The 18356-nt window shown below is 42.4% G+C and overlaps 1 protein-coding gene across 1 annotated transcript in view; it reads right to left on the bottom strand.

The window, feature by feature from the left end:
* LOC126252566 (glutamate receptor ionotropic, NMDA 2B) overlaps window positions 1-18356 on the bottom strand; it is an 874952-nt gene that overhangs the window by 215053 nt on the left and 641543 nt on the right. Inside the window, exon 6 of the mRNA XM_049953467.1 lies at window positions 14685-14868. Within this exon, the coding sequence (XP_049809424.1) occupies window positions 14685-14868 (184 nt within the window). The remainder of the gene's footprint in view (window positions 1-14684; window positions 14869-18356) is intronic.

Below are 18356 nucleotides of genomic sequence, written 5' to 3'. Positions count from 1 at the left end.
GTAAATCAAAGAAAGACGACAGTACTGAGAAGCAGCAGAAATGGTGACAGCGAGAAACTCAGATGTTGAAAATTAGATGGACTGATAAGGTAAGGAATGAGGAGGTTCTGCGCCGACTCGGAGAGGAATGGAATATATGGAAAACACTGACTAGAAGAAGCGACAGGATGATAGGACATCTGTTAAGACACCAGGGAATGACGTCCATGGTACTGGAGGGAGCTGTAGAGGGCAAAAAATGTAGAGAGAAATTGGAATACATCCAGCAAATAATTGAGGTAGTAGGTTGCAATTGCTACTCTGAGATAAAGAGGTTGGCACGGGAGAGGAATTCGTAGCGGACCGCATCAAACCAGTTGAAGACTAATGACTCAAGAAAAAAAGGTGAATGTCGAACTGGACTCATGGGGTGATCTGATCTATTATAAAAATAATTACAGCCATTAATATTTGTGGTTAAACCGAGTAAATATATTAAACAATATTCGCAGTAAGTAACATCTGCCGCCCGGCGTGGCCGTGCGGTTCTAGGCGCTTCAGTCTGGAACCGCGTGACCGCTACGGTCGCAGGTTCGAATCCTGCCTCGGGCATGGATGTATGTGATGTCCTTAGGTTAGTTAGGTTTATGTAGTTCTAAGTTCTAGGGCACTGATGACCACAGATGTTAAGTCCCATAGTGCTCAGAGCCATTTGAACCATTTGAAGTAACATCTGTGGGGATCTGAGAAAGTAAATGTCAGCAACTAGCACTAGTATTAATGCATTTAACCATCACTTACTATTTAGCAAATGCGAAATGGCGACTGTGTGTTGCGCCAACGCTACGGTCTGGTACCTGGGAGTGTTGTACTAGAAGATCATACCGGCAAACATTTATCCCGAGATTTGATACCATAAATCATGCGATTCCCTGAGATGAAAAATTATAAAAATGAATGAACCTGTGGCAATACATCTGGCCGACTGTTGTGGTAAATCTACAGCAAATGTTAGAGGTGTAAGAAACGTTACTTACCAAGGACTTTTGTAAAGGTGCCTTCATAAAATCATGAGGTAAGTAAAAGCATTCCTATAACTGTCGTTTGCTGTGGCAGACGTGGAACCAGTACGGGAAACATCAGCAGAACAGCAGTTGTGGGTTGCGTGGACTTCGCCTTGAGCAACAAAACCAGGATCATACACTGGATTAACATTGTCAATTTACAACTGTACTAAGGGACATCGTAGCTTCCCGATAGTTTGAGGGCTAATCACGTGAATAATATTTTTTTGGAATTCAGAGTTTTTTTCAGTTAAAGGACGTGTGACAAATATTTTTAAGAGTTAAAAAAATCCCCTTTTCTATAAAAATTGCGTTTTAATGAACAGTGCATCATCTGAGGATTCACCTGCAACGGCAGTGTTTCTAGTATGGACTACAAACAGCTAAAGCGGCTTGAAGAGTCTTCTTTCATGGAAAAATCCCATCAATTCATAAGTCTTTGTTAGTAAAATTCGCTTTGCAGGTTCTTAAATATTAACAATGTAAGATTTAGCTGTAGCTACCCTGTGTACAAAATCGTTAGTATATTTCCTTTTAGCTGCAAGGCACAAGCCAATTTTGACGTCTCATCTGTCGTCCGAAAATGATGAATAATATTTTCGGTAATTCTATGAATGTTTGAGACAATTTCTGAGACTTTGCAGGCGAACATACGTGCGTCCATGTTGCGCTCCAGACCCACCCTAATGCCTGCTGAATAATTATGATGAATACAGTTGGATACAAACAACTTTTTTGGAAGGTAATGGCAGCTCAGAGACATTGCAAATAACAGCAAAAAACACTCAATACCCAGTAACCATTTACTTTATCATAAAAATTGTAGCAATTAAAAAAGTCAAGAATGATGAGGTGTTTCCAAAGGTCGCATAGCTTTATTCGCAACTAGAGGTTTCACGACACTATAGACTCAGTTTTATAGTGGCTACGTTTTCATAATGTAGTTGAACAATTACGGAGTACCAGCATTCGGGAAGTTATTCACGTTAAGAGTCGACGTTATTCACGATAAGACTCAACTCAGTTTGGCCATGCGGAACCAAAGTCCCAGAATTGTCATATATGTTCCATGTTTCATTTGAGGAGTACGCTTCCTTTTGTGACAATGTTTTCTGTTCATTAATTAGTTAGTTAAATTTTTACTCAATGTGCATACTAGCACGCCATCTTACGTCCTGTGATCACTAACCTCATGCATCTTGTAATAAAAATGTTACTAGGAAACAGTCAATGAAGTTGAATCCCTCGTCAGCCGATCTGAAGAATGCTAGTTAGATTTCGGTTGCTCATTTTTCCTTGTGGTATAAATGAGGACTCGATTGGGACTTCAGACTACTTGGCACTGAGATGCAGACAGAGAATATTAGGTAATATATTTGTTGAACAGGAAACTCACGCTACGAAAAATCCGTATTACAGGACGACAGTTCGATCCGCCAATGAACTAACAGCCAATATTTAGATAGGCAAGAACAACCGGCGATTTTCAGTTTGTTTATAGTGTCTAAACTGCCCAGGCATTCCTGACCACCAATAAATATTGTGTGAAAGTGAAGACAATTTTTCTCCTTTCTTTCTGAGACTGTGCAATCTACTTAATGTATGTTGGAAAATCAGTCATACAAAGAGCGTGGCTGCACGCAAAAGTTATATCGCAGATTAAAAAAAGAGATGAAAGCAAGTACCAGAATTATACAGGGATTAGTTCACCAGACATAGCATACATAGCTTACAGGAGGATCCTGAACAGAGGATTATAAGTAATATCTGAGTATTTATTAAGTGAAGAAGAAAGGAATGCTTTCATAGAGGAAGATCGACAACAGACGCAGTATTTGTGAAGAAACTGTTAATTGAAAAACAGGCAGAATTTAATCGAGGGAGACAACTGTCATTTGCTCACTTAGAAAAAGCCTTTGATAACGTTAAGAGCTGCATAGGTCAGAGATTTTAATTATTTGGGATGTGATATTACAATGAAGTTTTATGAAGTAATGGCTGTCCTACCGAAATGAGTCGTGAGTCATTTACAAACGACAAGAAAGCAAGACCTAGGCAGCTGATGAGATTTCTTAGGTCTGTAAAAGATTATACCAAGGTAGGAAGATTAAGAAACAGTGGCTTTAGAAAGAAATTAAAGATGTTTAACGAAAGAAACAGAACTGAAGACAACAGAAGAAAATGGAGTGAACATTTCGACGAATGAATTGCGGCAGACTTCGTTACAAAGTCAGAAATTATAATCATTTACGTCGAAGAAGTCTGAGAAGGCCAAGAAGGAGAGGGGCACAGTAACAGTTAGATGCATAATACTTGATGTACAGTAAAAGAAGGAAGTAACAGTGGTGTGAATAAAGAATAATTTTCTACAAAGAAGGTTTCATTAGATATGTCGTTAGGAAAATACAAAAGAATTTGTAGCCGATTTAAATTCCTACGGCTGGGGTAATGTCGTATGTCAACGGGCAAGTATTGGCCATCTCGTCATTCTTTTTTATTCTGTGCCATCACGACCGCTGTATCAAACATCTGGTCGATATATCTATTTCGAAACAATACGAAACGGTTGAACATACGCTTCACGATGGGAAGTGCGTTGATATCACATCTAATCACTTTGCACGTTCGGACAGTCCCGAAGCGTATGCTCTAGTCCGGATGGTTCCCCCATACGTCACGCACGTTTCAGCCAAGAGCGCGAAACGTGTGTCCCTGATTGCAACTGCCCAGTGCGGTAAGATGGTCTGCGCATTCAGGCCGCTGTGGTTAAAGCCAAAAATTCAGTTTCAGTGCCGCGTCCCCCAGGCATTAATCTTCTCGCGAAAATTGGATTCTGCGCTTCAATTGCGGCTGAGGGCAAAGTGCTCCGTTCAGACCAATGTGAGGCCCAAATTGTTAGACTCGAGAGGTACCAGGGAGCATCTGCTGCTTGCGCTGTGGTGTAGAGTCTAACGTGCGCAACAGTCTTAGGGAGGAAGGATGAGGAAACGAAGAAACAACTAAAGAAAGAAAGAAACGTTGGACGGCCGAATTTGCCTGAGAATAACACTTAGCTTCGCATGATTTCTCGTGACTAAGTAATGTACAGTCTCAGTCACGAGGGTCAGAGCTTTTTCTTTTTTTTCTGTGGTGCTGTCAGCGGACACTAGTCAATGATTTATGATCATAGGTTTTCGCGGTTGGCTTCATACTCCATGAAATTATTCTACTTTGCAAACCGCATTTTTCCCTTTTTTCCCTTTTTGTGTTTCTCTACGGAGTTGACATTGTTACGCAGGTTGTCTCGAAATGTACCTTACAACTTCAGTGTTCTGTACCATACAAACTAATTAAGATATTCACACCATGTTTGGCTTATGTGACAGGCAAACTCATTAAGTTTTGTTTGTGTGTGTTCCGGGTCGTCCTGAGTAAAGCATAATGACAAAGCTCCAGGAAAACGCTCAGTGTGTGGTATGATTTAGTCAGACCAAATCGGACACACAGGTTCTAAGGAACTTCCAAACACGGAATAGGAAGCACCCACCATCGTGGACGTCGATACACCGGTGATATAGGAATTTTACGCAGACAGGAAGCGCTGATGTGGAACATGATACTGGAGCATCTGGAACAAGTAAAGCCGACACAGGAAGGATTGGGTGTCCCAGGAGCTGCAGATCCCTAGGGCGACCGTGCACCGCGTCCTTGGAAATACACTCCTGGAAATGGAAAAAAGAACACATTGACACCGGTGTGTCAGACCCACCATATTTGCTCCGGACACTGCGAGAGGGCTGTACAAGCAATGATCACACGCACGGCACAGCGGACACATCAGGAACCGCGGTGTTGGCCGTCGAATGGCGCTAGCTGCGCACCATTTGTGCACCGCCGCCGTCAGTGTCAGCCAGTTTGCCGTGGCATACGGAGCTCCATCGCAGTCTTTAACACTGGTAGCATGCCGCGACAGCGTGGACGTGAACCGTATGTGCAGTTGACGGACTTTGAGCGAGGGCGTATAGTGGGCATGCGGGAGGCCGGGTGGACGTACCGCCGAATTGCTCAACACGTGAGGCGTGAGGTCTCCACAGTACATCGATGTTGTCGCCAGTGGTCGGCGGAAGGTGCACGTGCCCGTCGACCTGGGACCGGACCGCAGCGACGCACGGATGCACGCCAAGACCGTAGGATCCTACGCAGTGCCGTAGGGGACCGCACCGCCACTTCCCAGCAAATTAGGGACACTGTTGCTCCTGGGGTATCGGCGAGGACCATTCGCAACCGTCTCCATGAAGCTGGGCTACGGTCCCGCACACCGTTAGGCCGTCTTCCGCTCACGCCCCAACATCGTGCAGCCCGCCTCCAGTGGTGTCGCGACAGGCGTGAATGGAGGGACGAATGGAGACGTGTCGTCTTCAGCGATGAGAGTCGCTTCTGCCTTGGTGCCAATGATAGTCGTATGCGTGTTTGGCGCCGTGCAGGTGAGCGCCACAATCAGGACTGCATACGACCGAGGCACACAGGGCCAACACCCGGCATCATGGTGTGGGGAGCGATCTCCTACACTGGCCGTACACCACTGGTGATCGTCGAGGGGACACTGAATAGTGCACGGTACATCCAAACCGTCATCGAACCCATCGTTCTACCATTCCTAGACCGGCAAGGGAACTTGCTGTTCCAACAGGACAATGCACGTCCGCATGTATCCCGTGCCACCCAACGTGCTCTAGAAGGTGTAAGTCAACTACCCTGGCCAGCAAGATCTCCGGATCTGTCCCCCATTGAGCATGTTTGGGACTGGATGAAGCGTCGTCTAACGCGGTCTGCACGTCCAGCACGAGCGCTGGTCCAACTGAGGCGCCAGGTGGAAATGGCATGGCAAGCCGTTCCACAGGACTACATCCAGCATCTCTACGATCGTCTCCATGGGAGAATAGCAGCCTGCAGTGCTATGAAAGGTGGATATACACTGTACTAGTGCCGACATTGTGCATGCTCTGTTGCCTGTGTCTATGTGCCTGTGGTTCAGTCAGTGTGATCATGTGATGTATCTGACCCCAGGAATGTGTCAATAAAGTTTCCCCTTCCTGGGACAATGAATTCACGGTGTTCTTATTTCAATTTCCAGGAGTGTATTTGTAGATGTATCCATACCGACTGTAACTGTTGCAAGCACTGAAACCACGCTACAAGCCACAACGTATGCATTTCTTTACCGTTTAGAGGAGGATGAAAATTTTCTAAACAACCCAGTATTTTCTGACGAAGCAACATTGGACGTGTTTGCTAAGGTAAACGAACACAGTATTCGACTGAGCGAGGTTGTGCAGTTGTTAGCACAGTGGACTCACATTCGGGAGGACGACGGTTCAAACCCGTGTCCGGCCATCCTCAATTAGGTTTTCCGTGATTTCCCTAAATAGCTTCAGGCAAATGCTGGGATGCTTCCTTTGAAAGGGCACGGCTGATTTCCTTCCCCATCTTCCCCCAGTCCGATGGGACCGGATGACGTAGTAGTTTCTCCCCCCCCCCCCCAAATCAACCAACCAATCACAATATTCGCATCTGGGGCACAACCAATCCGTATACTGAGGCAGAAGAGCTGTGTGACAGCCTGAAAGTGAATGTGTGGTATTGTGTGATAGTTGATAGCATGGTGGATCTATTTTTGTCTCAGAAAAACAGTTAATCGCTGATGTGCTGGAGCTGTTTGCGTTTCCACAGGTGGCTGACTGCCAAGGCAGTCGTTTTCCGACAAGATACTGTATCGCCACTTTGGGCTCAGACTGTGCGAGATATTCCAGACCAGAGTTACTAGATCGCTGGGTTGTTAGAGTTAGTCCAATTCCTTGGTCGCCTGACGTTATACTGATGAATTTCTTTCTACAGGGGTATATCAAGGACAGAGTCTGTAAAACAATTGTCAACCACATCAATGATTTAAAGAACCGAATGGTTGCCAATTGTGTCAGTTGATGCAGATATGTAGACGGGTACGGATAATGCTTGAATACAGAGTGGATGCTCTGCGTCCCACCAAAGGCGCACATGTTGGAATTCCTTAAATATCACAGAAACGTTGTGAGATAATGTGCCACGTAAGGCAAAAGTGGTGTGAATATTTTAATCAGGTTTAATGCTATAACACATTAAAATAGTACCGCACCTTTTGAAACACCCTTTATATCGGGTTTGGCAGCGTTCGTGGAATTTGTTGGCCGGATGACCTTCCTGACGCCACTCTCCCTCCACTTTTTCCTCTCGGAAAGCAATTTTTGTGCCGCGTCTGGTGCAGATATTATGTTCAAGTATGATAACGTGGCTATCAATCAGGTATTTGCCTAGTTGAATGTGAGAATTCGCCTAAAAACCACACCCAGGATGGATGGCTCAGCAGCTCTCGTTGTTAATTCGTAAGACGGATTCGATCCGCGGCTGGCTCACTTCCCCGTTTCCCAGAAGCAGGCGCGTTAGCGCTCTCGGGTATCCTGACGTGTAAAAATATAGTAAAAGACTGAATCAACGTTTCGACCTCAATTGCAAGTGGTATTCATCTGGGTATATAATAACAGTACGGCAATACAATTCGACACTTATAGACTACTTTCACTCAAGACCCTCCAATTCCTTAAAAGGAGAGTAAAAAAATTAAGCGCTTTTTATATTATCCATTGGTCGAGCGTGAAGCAGCGGACACAAAAGAGCGTCGAGAATGTGTCTAATGGAATGGCTTTGTGGTTCAGTTAGTAGCTGCACATACGCACTGGTATCTCGCTACAGCAGCTCACAGCTACGGCAATACACAAGGAAAAACGTCAACTGGACACTTGGCCCCCACATATAATGAAGAGGAGACGATCTACCGCGCTGTTGTTATGTATGATGCCCTTTTATCAACACCGCAAATGTGCTGTCAGAGGCTTTAGTACTTAAATCATATAAACGAAGTGTCGAAAACCTGAGATGTGAGCATTGTCGGTCGAAATGTGTTGTTGTATTGTGTGAAGTACAGATAACATGTTACTATTACTGATAGTATTTGTTGACAGTAAAGGAATTTTATTAGTTTACATTGAAGATAGAAGCCAGCAACCATCTTTGCGGTTCATGTTTATGAACTCCTTTAATATCTCGAGCGCTTATCTTATCTTCTTTTTGCACGTAAAAGATTCTCTAGCTGATACGTAAGCCCCGTTTAACTCTGTATGTTAGCCACATATATTAATATTTTCTGCCACTGTGGATTCATTATGGTCTTCCGGTCATATCAGACGTTTTCGTTTTTCTTCGTACATCCATAGTTGAAATGGAGGACAGTGGGACGTCAGCTGGTATAAATTTATATTAAAAATGAAGAAATTCCTCCAGCTGTATTTAAGGTGTCGATTTTATTTTGGCAACTGGTTTCAACGTTGTAACAACGTCATCTTCAGGCCCATATACTTGTTACTAACCATCTTCCACACGGAGTACGTCCGTATCTCACCACTGACTTCTAGTATCAGCCGCACTCAGTTGACGTCAACAAGTGTATGTGCCTGAAGATGACGTTGTTACAACGTTGAAACTAGTTGCCAAAATAAAATCGACACCTTAAATACAGCTGGAGGAATTTCTTCATTTTTAATATAAATTTTCGTCTTTCAGTCATATCCTGATCAGTCAAATCGTCTCTTCTATCCCCGCTCCCCCTCCCTTTAAAGTTCTTTTGGCGTATCATCAACTTCATATTAAATGGACCCTAGCCGTTCTACAAATTTATTGTTGCTCCAATACATCTTTCTGATACCCACTCGGCGAAGAATTATTTTCCCGACGCGTTCGGCGTCTCTTGCACATATGGTAGAAGAGTTGTGCGTGCTTCATCCATATGCTAGTGTCAGTTTTTTCTGTTCTTCGTGGAATCAGCACCTCACTCCATAACCTGGGCTTCTTTTTCTGTCATCACTCCTGTGGTTTGATGCGGCCCGCCACAAATTCCTGTTTTATGTCGACATCTTCAACTCAGAGTAGCATTTGCAACCAACATCCTCAATTACTTGTTGGGTGTATTCCAAACTCTGTCTTTCCATTCTTTTTTCACAAAAATGGTTCAAATGGCTCTAAGCACTATGGGACTTAACATCTGAGGTCATCAGTCCCCTAGACTTAGAACTACTTAAACCTTACTAACCTAAGGACATCACACACATCCATGCCCGAGGTAGGATTCGAACCTGCGACCGTAGCAGCAGCGCGGTTCCGGAGTGAAGCGCGTAGAACCGCTCGTCCACAGCGGCCGGACATACGTTTTTTACCCTCTACAGCTCCCACTAATACCATGGACGTTACTCCGTGATGTATTAACACATGTGCTATAATTCAGCCGCCTTCTTCTTGTCCTTGTCCTTGTTTTCCATTAGTTCTATTCTTCGGCGATCCTGTGAAGAACCTCTCAATTACTTGTTTTGCAAATCAAACTGCCTTTTCCTGCTGCTAGTTACTTTATTTATCCCACACGAGTTTCACCTTCTCACCCATACTAACAAATCCAACCTTGCATGAGCTATCGCAGCTAGTAAGCCACTACTGCTCTTACTACCCATCCCACTGTCGCAGAGGTTTTTTTTTCCCACGGCACGAGCCATGGCACTTTTTTCCCTCTGCTCTTCAAATCGCTACCCTCACTCGCGTTTCGTCCACTATCTATCACCTGATGGACCGTGTTAATGCGTAGTCTTACCCAGACGCACGGACAACATCACAGCCCAGCATCCTGTGATCCACTTATTAGATAACTAACATGTTTTACGGAGGTGACAGTAGAACTTTTGGTTTGGTCACCACGTTGGTGCGGGCGTGGAGGGGCCCCATCTCTTTTCTATTCTAAGGCATCAACAGTGGGGTCTATGACGGTACAGTTTTGTTAGTTATAGATTATCAACCAGTTGACTTCGCGATTTTTTGTAAAAAAAAGTAATTACTTACGATTTGCTGATCTGCGTTTCCTCACATCTGGTCTGGAGGTCACATTACCACTTTTATCACTGCCATATATTCACATCTTTGTGTTCTCGTCATCCACACACTGTTCACCATGTTTCTCACTCTTTTTTGTGGTGGACTATCGTTCTTTTGTCACTCGATACAACTATTTCGTCGTACACTTCTTTTCACAGCGTAAATATTGCGACTCCATTACGTGTTTCATCTTCTTTGGTATGTTTACCTATTTGTTACCGACCTAACGAAGTATATGTTCGAATCCTGCCTCGGGCATGGATGTGTGTGATGTCTTTAGGTTAGTTAGGTTTAAGTAGTTCTAAGTTCTAGGGGACTGATGACCTTAGAAGTTAAGTCCCATAGTGCTGAGAGCCATTTTTGAAGTATATGTTCCTTACTAACTTCTATTTATGATGTTTATACCGTGTGTCTGAGAGAGAGGGGGGGATAGAGCCGAATTCAATTTTTTTTTTGGGGGGGGGGGGTGGCTGTTGTACTAGCTGTTAGCGAGTGGCTGAAAACTTTGGTGACAGCTGTTTTGACTTTTCGTTTCAATATGCTGGGTAGGGGTCATGGATGAGTGAGTGTAAAGACGTTGGGTTCTATTATTATTACATTGGACAGTATTATTATATTGATCCTTTTTGTGAACATTATTCTATTATTTTATCTATTAGTGTAAATAATGAATTGCTTGGCATGTGTACTTGGTCATTCAACAGGATTTTCCCCTCTGCTTTGGTTTTATGTATGTGGTAATTTTCTTGCATGGTCAGAAGGTGCTTTTTATTGTTGATTCTAATTATTCTCATGTCATCTTCTCTAGTGGTTGGTTTGTGGTCATTTTCTCTTAGGTGTTCTGCAAATGTGGAGTGGTTTGTCCCATATTTCCATGCTCTCACGTGTTCCTTGTATCTGACATCAAATGTTCTCCCTGTGTGCCCTATGTATGTGCTTTCCCAAGTGTTTCACTGTAACTGGTATATACCTGCTTTCTGGTATATGTCTCGGTTTTTTGTCAGTTTTGGGGTGTGTTTTTGTACAGAATTGTCTGTTGTGTGTGCTATGTTTATTCCCTGTCTTTTGAAAATGTTGGTGATTTTGTGGGTGAGTTTGTGTTTGTATGTCATTGTGTACCATCTTGTATTTTCTTTCATCTTTTTTCTGACTATCCTGAGAAGTTGTTATGTGACTGCGTGTTTGTATTTGGTTCTGTTGTGTTGTTATCTGTGGTTTGGAGCTTTCTGCTTTTATTTTACTTTTAAATTTGTTGTTTAGTTTTGTGACTGTGTTATTATTGTAACCATTATTTTGTGCTATCTGCATTATTATGTCCAGTTCTTTTTAGTAGCTTTCTTTGGTGGGTGGTACTGCGTTGGGTCTATGGAGCATTTGTCGGAGTGCTGCTTGCTTTTGTGCGTGTGGGTGGTTCGAGGATTGGGGAATGATAATGTTCGTTGCTGTGGGTTTACGGTAAATTTCAAACATATGCTTATTGTTTTCTTTCTTGAATGTTATATCCAGAAAGTTAATTTGGTTGTTCTGTTTTCTTTCAATTGTGAATTTTATATTTTTATGTATCTTGTTGATGTCAGTATGTAGTTTTTCAATTTTTGTTTGTGTTTCATCTATTAAGCAAAGGATGTCATCCATATACCTGAACGAATATAATATGTTGTTTTCTTTTGCTACTATTTTTGTGAAAATGATCTGTTCAATGTGGTTTACAAAAATATTTGCTAAGGCTCCTGAAACTGGGGACCCCATTGGCAATCCATCTTCTTGTAAATAAAATTCATTATTGAACTGGAAGTAATTTTATTCTGTTATGAGCTTTATTAGTGTACATATTTCTTATCAGCTTAACACATCTTCATTGACCTTCTATAGCAGCATTTCTCAAACGCTTCGATTCTCATCTTTTACGATTCTCCCGCAGTTCATGTTTCTAATCCTCATTCCTTTTATCTTTTTTCGGTGTACCACCAAAAATTAATTTGTACCCCTTAAACTGTTCGTTCCGTTCGACAGGTCTTGTAATCCTTTTCCTTCACTTTCGCTGAGGGCAGCAATGTCATTATCGAATCTAGTTGTTGATACCCATTCACCCTGAATTTTTATCCCATTCTTGAGCCTTCTTTTATTTGCATTACTGCATCTTCGACGTATGGATCGAACGGTAGGGACAATAGACCGATCTTAAACCATTTGTAACCCGGAGCACTTCATTCTTGGTCTTTCAGACATCGTTCCCTCTTGGTTCTTGGACATATAGTATTTTTATCGTCTTTCCCTGTAACTTACTCCTATTTTTGTTACAATTTCGAACATTTTACATTGCCATACGCTTTCTCTAGGTCGTCAAATCCTATGACCACTCCTCGAAATTTAGTAAGTCTTGCTTCCATCATCAGCCTAAGGTCAGAACTGACTCTTTGATTCGTTTACCTTTCCTAAAGCCAAACTCTTTGTCATCAGACAGAGCCTCAAGTTTCTTTTCCATTCTGCTGTATATTACTCCTGTCAGCAACTTGGCTGCATGAGCTTTAAGCTGGATGTGCAATAGTTTCCGCACTTGTATGCCTATGTTATATTCGCAGCTGTGTAAATGATAGTTTTCAGAAAGTCTGACACCAACTTGAATAATAATGTAGTTATCACTTCTCCCAATGATTTAAAAAATCCATAAGAATGTTACCTTATTCGATCGTAAGTTATCCAATTATCTGTTAGACGTTGACTCTGGTCGATTGGTTAATTAGTTACATGTTCCAGGTATCATTTGAACGTTTCTTTTATCGAAATTATGTGTAATGAATTAGCTTACAGTATATGTGTACATGCTTAGTGTTAATTTTTACCTACTCGATCCCCGATGCTTTCCATATAGATTCCCATTTCTTCTTCTATCAAGACATCAGACAGTTCCTCTCTATCGACTGTAGTTATCAGTGGTATTCCCATTGCACTCTTCATGCTGCCACCCTTGCTTTTAATTTCATCGAAGGTTTTTCGATTTCTTTTCTGCAGTCGTTTTGTCTTGACTTATCTGCAATTCCTCCTATTACACTCGTAAGTGGCTTATATACATGTATTCCTGTCTTTTGCTAAACATTGTATTTCCTTCTTTCGTCGTTCAGCTTGCGAAATTCTTCAGTTACTCTAGTTTTCTTCGCAATTACCCATCTTGCAGCTATGTTTGTCAGTCCAGTTTCTGAGATTTCCGTTTTTAGAGATGTCCATTCTCTTCAGTTTAACTGCCTATTGGGTATTCATTATCTCAGTATCTACCGCCTCAGAGATCTTTCAAAGCATCTCATCATTCCTCAGTACTTCAGTATTCCTCACCCTTGCCCGAATTTACATTTGCTATCGAGTACGTCTTAAATCCTATATCTGAGAACAAATTCTCTTCCTAGCCGTTATGTAAACCAATTGAAATCTTCGCGTATCAACAGACCATTTCCAAGTATACTTCCTCCTCTTGCGATTTTTGCACGATGTGTTCAGTATTGCTAGATGAAATAAAATGTATTGCAGAGCTAAAGTAGTGTTTCTCCTCTCATTCGTACTCCCTGCCCATATTCTCCCGTCACTCCGCCTTCAGTATCTTCCCCTATCACAGTTTTCATTGTTTCATTATTATTAGAGTATCATCTCCCTTTTCAGAATGAATTACCCGTTCAATATTCTTATTTACTTTTTTTATCTCTTCATTTTTTGCTTGTGACGTCGTCATGTAAACCAAACTATTATTGTAGGCGTTGATTTTCTGTCGATTCATATGACGTTAACCCTATTTCTCAACCTTTACAATAACTTAGTCTCTGCTCTGTCTTCTATTTACAGTGAATTCTATCCTTTATACTATTTTTCCTATATATGAGAAACCTTGCCTTATACATTGTGAGAATGCATACTATAGTTCTAAATCTTAAAAATGGCTGCGAATCAGCAACTGTGTAAATCTGAAGAGGTTGAAAAAAAATCAGCGAATCAGTTGCAAAATAAAGGCTTGTTAGCCCCTGACGTAGGTTTCGATATTTCTAAAAATATCTTCTTCAGAAGTGGTACTGCATCACATGATGTTACATTAGAATAGCTGAAGCCGAGATGCTCTTGTCATATATAAAATTGACAAAAACAAGAATCATGCCAAACCATGGCTTTAGATAGCAGCCAGATTACACTTAACGTACTTCAGAGTGAATGCTCACTGGTAAATGCCCTCAGGTAGAGGCTCTTGCCAAAATAAAATTATAACAGGAGTCACGTGATAAAATATTTGCATACGTTAAGTGTACATCATGCCAGAGACAGAGGACAGCTGTTACGAATTATCCCAAGCATGGCTTGGGATAATTCTTGATTTGTCAATTTCATATATGACAAGAGCCGCCCGTCTTTAGTTATTATAATGTACCATCGTGTGATGTAACAAGGCCCACTCCTTCTGAAGAAGACAATTTTTAAAAATATAAATCTAGGCCAAGGGCTAATAATCCTTTGTTTTTGAGCCGGTTGGCTGGGTTTTTCAACATCTTCTAACATTATTTCTGGTACACCAAAATACAATAACGGGAACCACAAACATGGCCCGACACATTTTATTTATAGAGTTGTATATAGTGGCGTGGCCGGTTGCGACCAGAGCTCATGAGGCTGGCTACTCACCCAGGAAAGCGGTAGGCGAGATGATGCCAGTCCTCTTGGCGACCAGGATGGCGATGCCAGTCTCCATGAAAGGAACCGTGAAGTCCACGGCGTTCTCACGCTCCGAGTTTATCATCAGAGACGTCATCACCATGTCCGTCTTGCGGTTCACCAGGTCCGCGATCAGACCGTTCCACTTGCCGTTCTGCAAAAGGCCGGACCACTGACGTCAGTACAAAAGGATGGAGGACATCTTTTGGATTACGACTAACATTTTTGCATAGTCTCAAAGTACTCATTTAAAGTGGGAGTGATCATTCGAAAAATACCCATTAAAAGCATTAGAGTAACATATAGAACATTCGTGAAGTCCCGCTATTATTATCAAAAATCATAATTTGAGAAGTGTTGGAGGTAGTCGTTAACGTATAACATCTCTTAAAGTTTTTACTTATATGCCAGCATTTCCATGTGCGTCCGACTCGTCGTTCATAGAACATCAATGAGATGTTCGGTTGCTGCCCATGTACGAGTCATCACTGCTGCATCAACAGTTATGATTGCTTCGTTGATCCGTGAACAAAGTGTAGCAATGTCACTGACTGATGTTTTGTAAACGCGATACTTGATGTAATCCCGCAAAAATAAGTCTAAAGGTGTGACATTGGGAGAGCATGGTGATCTTGCGATGCGACCATCGCGACCTACCCACATCTTATGAAATGTGTAATTCATCACGTCCCCAGTTCAAACCCCAATTTGACCTATAGGGGCTGCGTTGAAATGCAGCTTGCGCTCAGTCAAATACAGGGGGATGTCCACTTCGAGGAAGGTCTTCGATACTGCCTGTCTCTTTAAAGTTTTAAGAAATACACAGACATGTTTTATTCGATCTTTGACGAAAGTAGTCTTCAGCACACCTTTGCAGTCGTGGCCGTTGTTGACGTTTCGACACTGGAGCCGCTACCTGTCAATCGCGAAGCTGGCATCACGAGCCTGAGTGCACCCTGGTCCAGGCCTCCCACCAAGGAAAATCCCTGGCAGTACCGGGAATCAGACCCGGGTCCCCCACATGAGGGTCTGTCGCGTTGACCACTCGGCTACCGAGGCGGACCTTACATATATAATGGGAATCCTTGGTAATCTTCACAATCTCACGTATAGTAATGAAGTACGTGAGCGTTGTGTTTTTTGCCTAAGATGATTGAGGGTACTGCCTCCTCAGTTTTACGCTAATTCTATGCCCCGTCTTAATTTTCTTCATCTATAAAAGGCCCTTATTGTAATAGTGGTACTGTAGAGATGGCACAATTTATCTGCACAAACCCCAAAAATATAAAACACTGATCTAAATCGTAACCATGTCTAATTCAAAATCGTAGTATCCGGAATAAAACGGAAACCGGCCGAAGCTCATAACACAAACAAACCAAGTTAGTTGCGAAGCCCGTTTGTTGTATGCATGGACAGTAGCTGAAAACTGGACATGTAGTGCAAACACACGGATCTTAAACGTTGTGGCTGTGCGTCCAAAGCTGTTATTTGTTACTTTTTAGTTTGTTTTCCTTTCTTTCTGGTTATGCTACCTTTTTAAAGTCATTAATTATTTCTTCTTGCGTGACGGTGCGACGGAATATTTGACTTCGGTGCAGGTGTGGCTCAGGTGTAGTGTTCAGAGGCTGCACGCAGGTTCCAAGTGCGCAGGTGTGTCTATTCGTCTTCTGACCGAAGGCCCGCATCATGTGCTGGTGGTACCCCTCTCGGAAAGGAGGCACCTACCTGCATCAGTGGAAATCGGTTGATGAAAATCCTCTTGCAAGATACAGGACGAGTCACCCTTTTCTATAGCCCTTGGAGACGCTTTATACGTGGTGTTTCACAATTTCATGTTGCACATTTGTAGAGGTTGTAGATGGGAATAGTCATGCAACTATGCTAAAGAGCGTCAGAGTTACAGACGCCAGCGTCTGCAAATATATGTGTGTACAGGGTGATTCCGTGATGATGTTACGAACTTTCTAGGATGATGAAGAAGGAAGAGTGTATCAATTTGAGGTAAGGGTCCCTGTACCGGAAACGAACGAGTCGAAAGTTATAAGCGAAAACCGTTCTGATTCCTCTGCCAGTGGAATACATGTATTGGCAGTGTTGTTGCTAAGATTGTAGGGTAGGCAACTTTTAGAGATGCTAATATGGACCAAAACAAGGAAAAATTGTCCAGTAAACATAGGCTCTAAAGCGCATACACGAGGAGCTACTGTGAAACGCATCTCCTCTATTGAACAAATGCTCGTAGCTCTTAAGATGTACATCTTAGACCCCACGTTTACCGGATTTTTTCTTGTTTTTGGCCCATACTACCACCTCCGAAAGTTACTTACCTTACAATCTTAGCAACAACAGTACCTGTACACGTATTCCACTGTCAGAGGTGCGGAAACTCTTTTCACTTATAGCTCTTGGATCGTTCGTTTCCGGTGCTGAGACCCTTACCTCAAATAGGTACATTTATCCTTCTATATCATTCTAGAAAGTCTGTAACATCATCACGAAATCACCCTTTGTATACATACATTTATAGGCATCTGCTTGTAGCTTTGATGCTCTGTAGCATCGTTGAGTGTCGTTCCCGGACATGGGTTCCTGTGTAATACTTGATCTACTAAGTCCCCTCTATATAATCTCTAGATGTGTGTAATATGAATTGTGGAACACCCTGTACGCATGTCTGCCTTATTCCTTTCCCAGAGATTCCTGGTTTGTCCATATTCCCGCAGGGTTAATTCGAACCACGTACTGTGGTGGCCTGGGGTCGCGTCTGTCGCTTGCAGAGGCGTTCTTGGTGGAAACAACCACATTGGTATGCCGTCGGCAGTGTAAACAGGAATATCACGGAAGTGTCACCTTTGAAAACTATGTATGTTGAACAGTAGCGAGTTGCTTCATTGTAATGTCATATACAAAAGAACTCAATAAAATTAGCAGGTAAGTTTCTTGCTGTCGACATCGCAATGAACGTCATCACAGAACCACCTGAGCACCGATGGTGTGGCTGCGACGTTAAAATGTACATTGCTGCAATAAAAACGCTGTAAAAGACAGCAGATGGATGTTATTACTCCGTTTGACTACTGTTTAAGCGGATCTGCAGATGATTGAATTATAAAACTCTGAAATGCGTGTTGGAAAGATAAATAAATGTAACAAGTATTTATGTACTTAAAGTTGCTAAATTATGCTACTGTGAATAATTTGTCGACACGTTGTACCTTACTCTTACAGTTAATGCAGTTCTAAGAATATTTTTATTGGTAAAAATAGTGTATTTGTTAGTGGCACATTTCATCCATAATATTCACAGGTTAACCTGAAGTGATTCTGTTGTTGTGGTGGACGTTCTCAAACAACTGAGCGCCTTGAAGTCTGCTACCCGCCTGGCGGAGTTCGCACAACACTCCAGCCAGCTCCGTGGCTTAGCAAACCGGAACCTGACAGGCCGCCGTATCGGTTTGCACGGCTAACTGTTGTGTTCGCCATGCTACGCTTCATGCAGCTCGACCATTTAACATACTCTGATGGATTTTATAGCCCTAATTATTTAGGACGTCCGTTTGAAGAGGCTTGTATCTATACGGTGAAACCTCGTTTATTTTGATCTCGTTAATAGCGATCTCCTTTTCATCAGGATCGGCA

This window comes from Schistocerca nitens, chromosome 4 (assembly GCF_023898315.1).
Source record: "Schistocerca nitens isolate TAMUIC-IGC-003100 chromosome 4, iqSchNite1.1, whole genome shotgun sequence".
Lineage (NCBI taxonomy): Eukaryota > Metazoa > Arthropoda > Insecta > Orthoptera > Acrididae > Schistocerca > Schistocerca nitens.
Note: the sequence above shows the minus strand (reverse complement) of the source record. Positions and strands in the feature narration are given on the sequence as shown.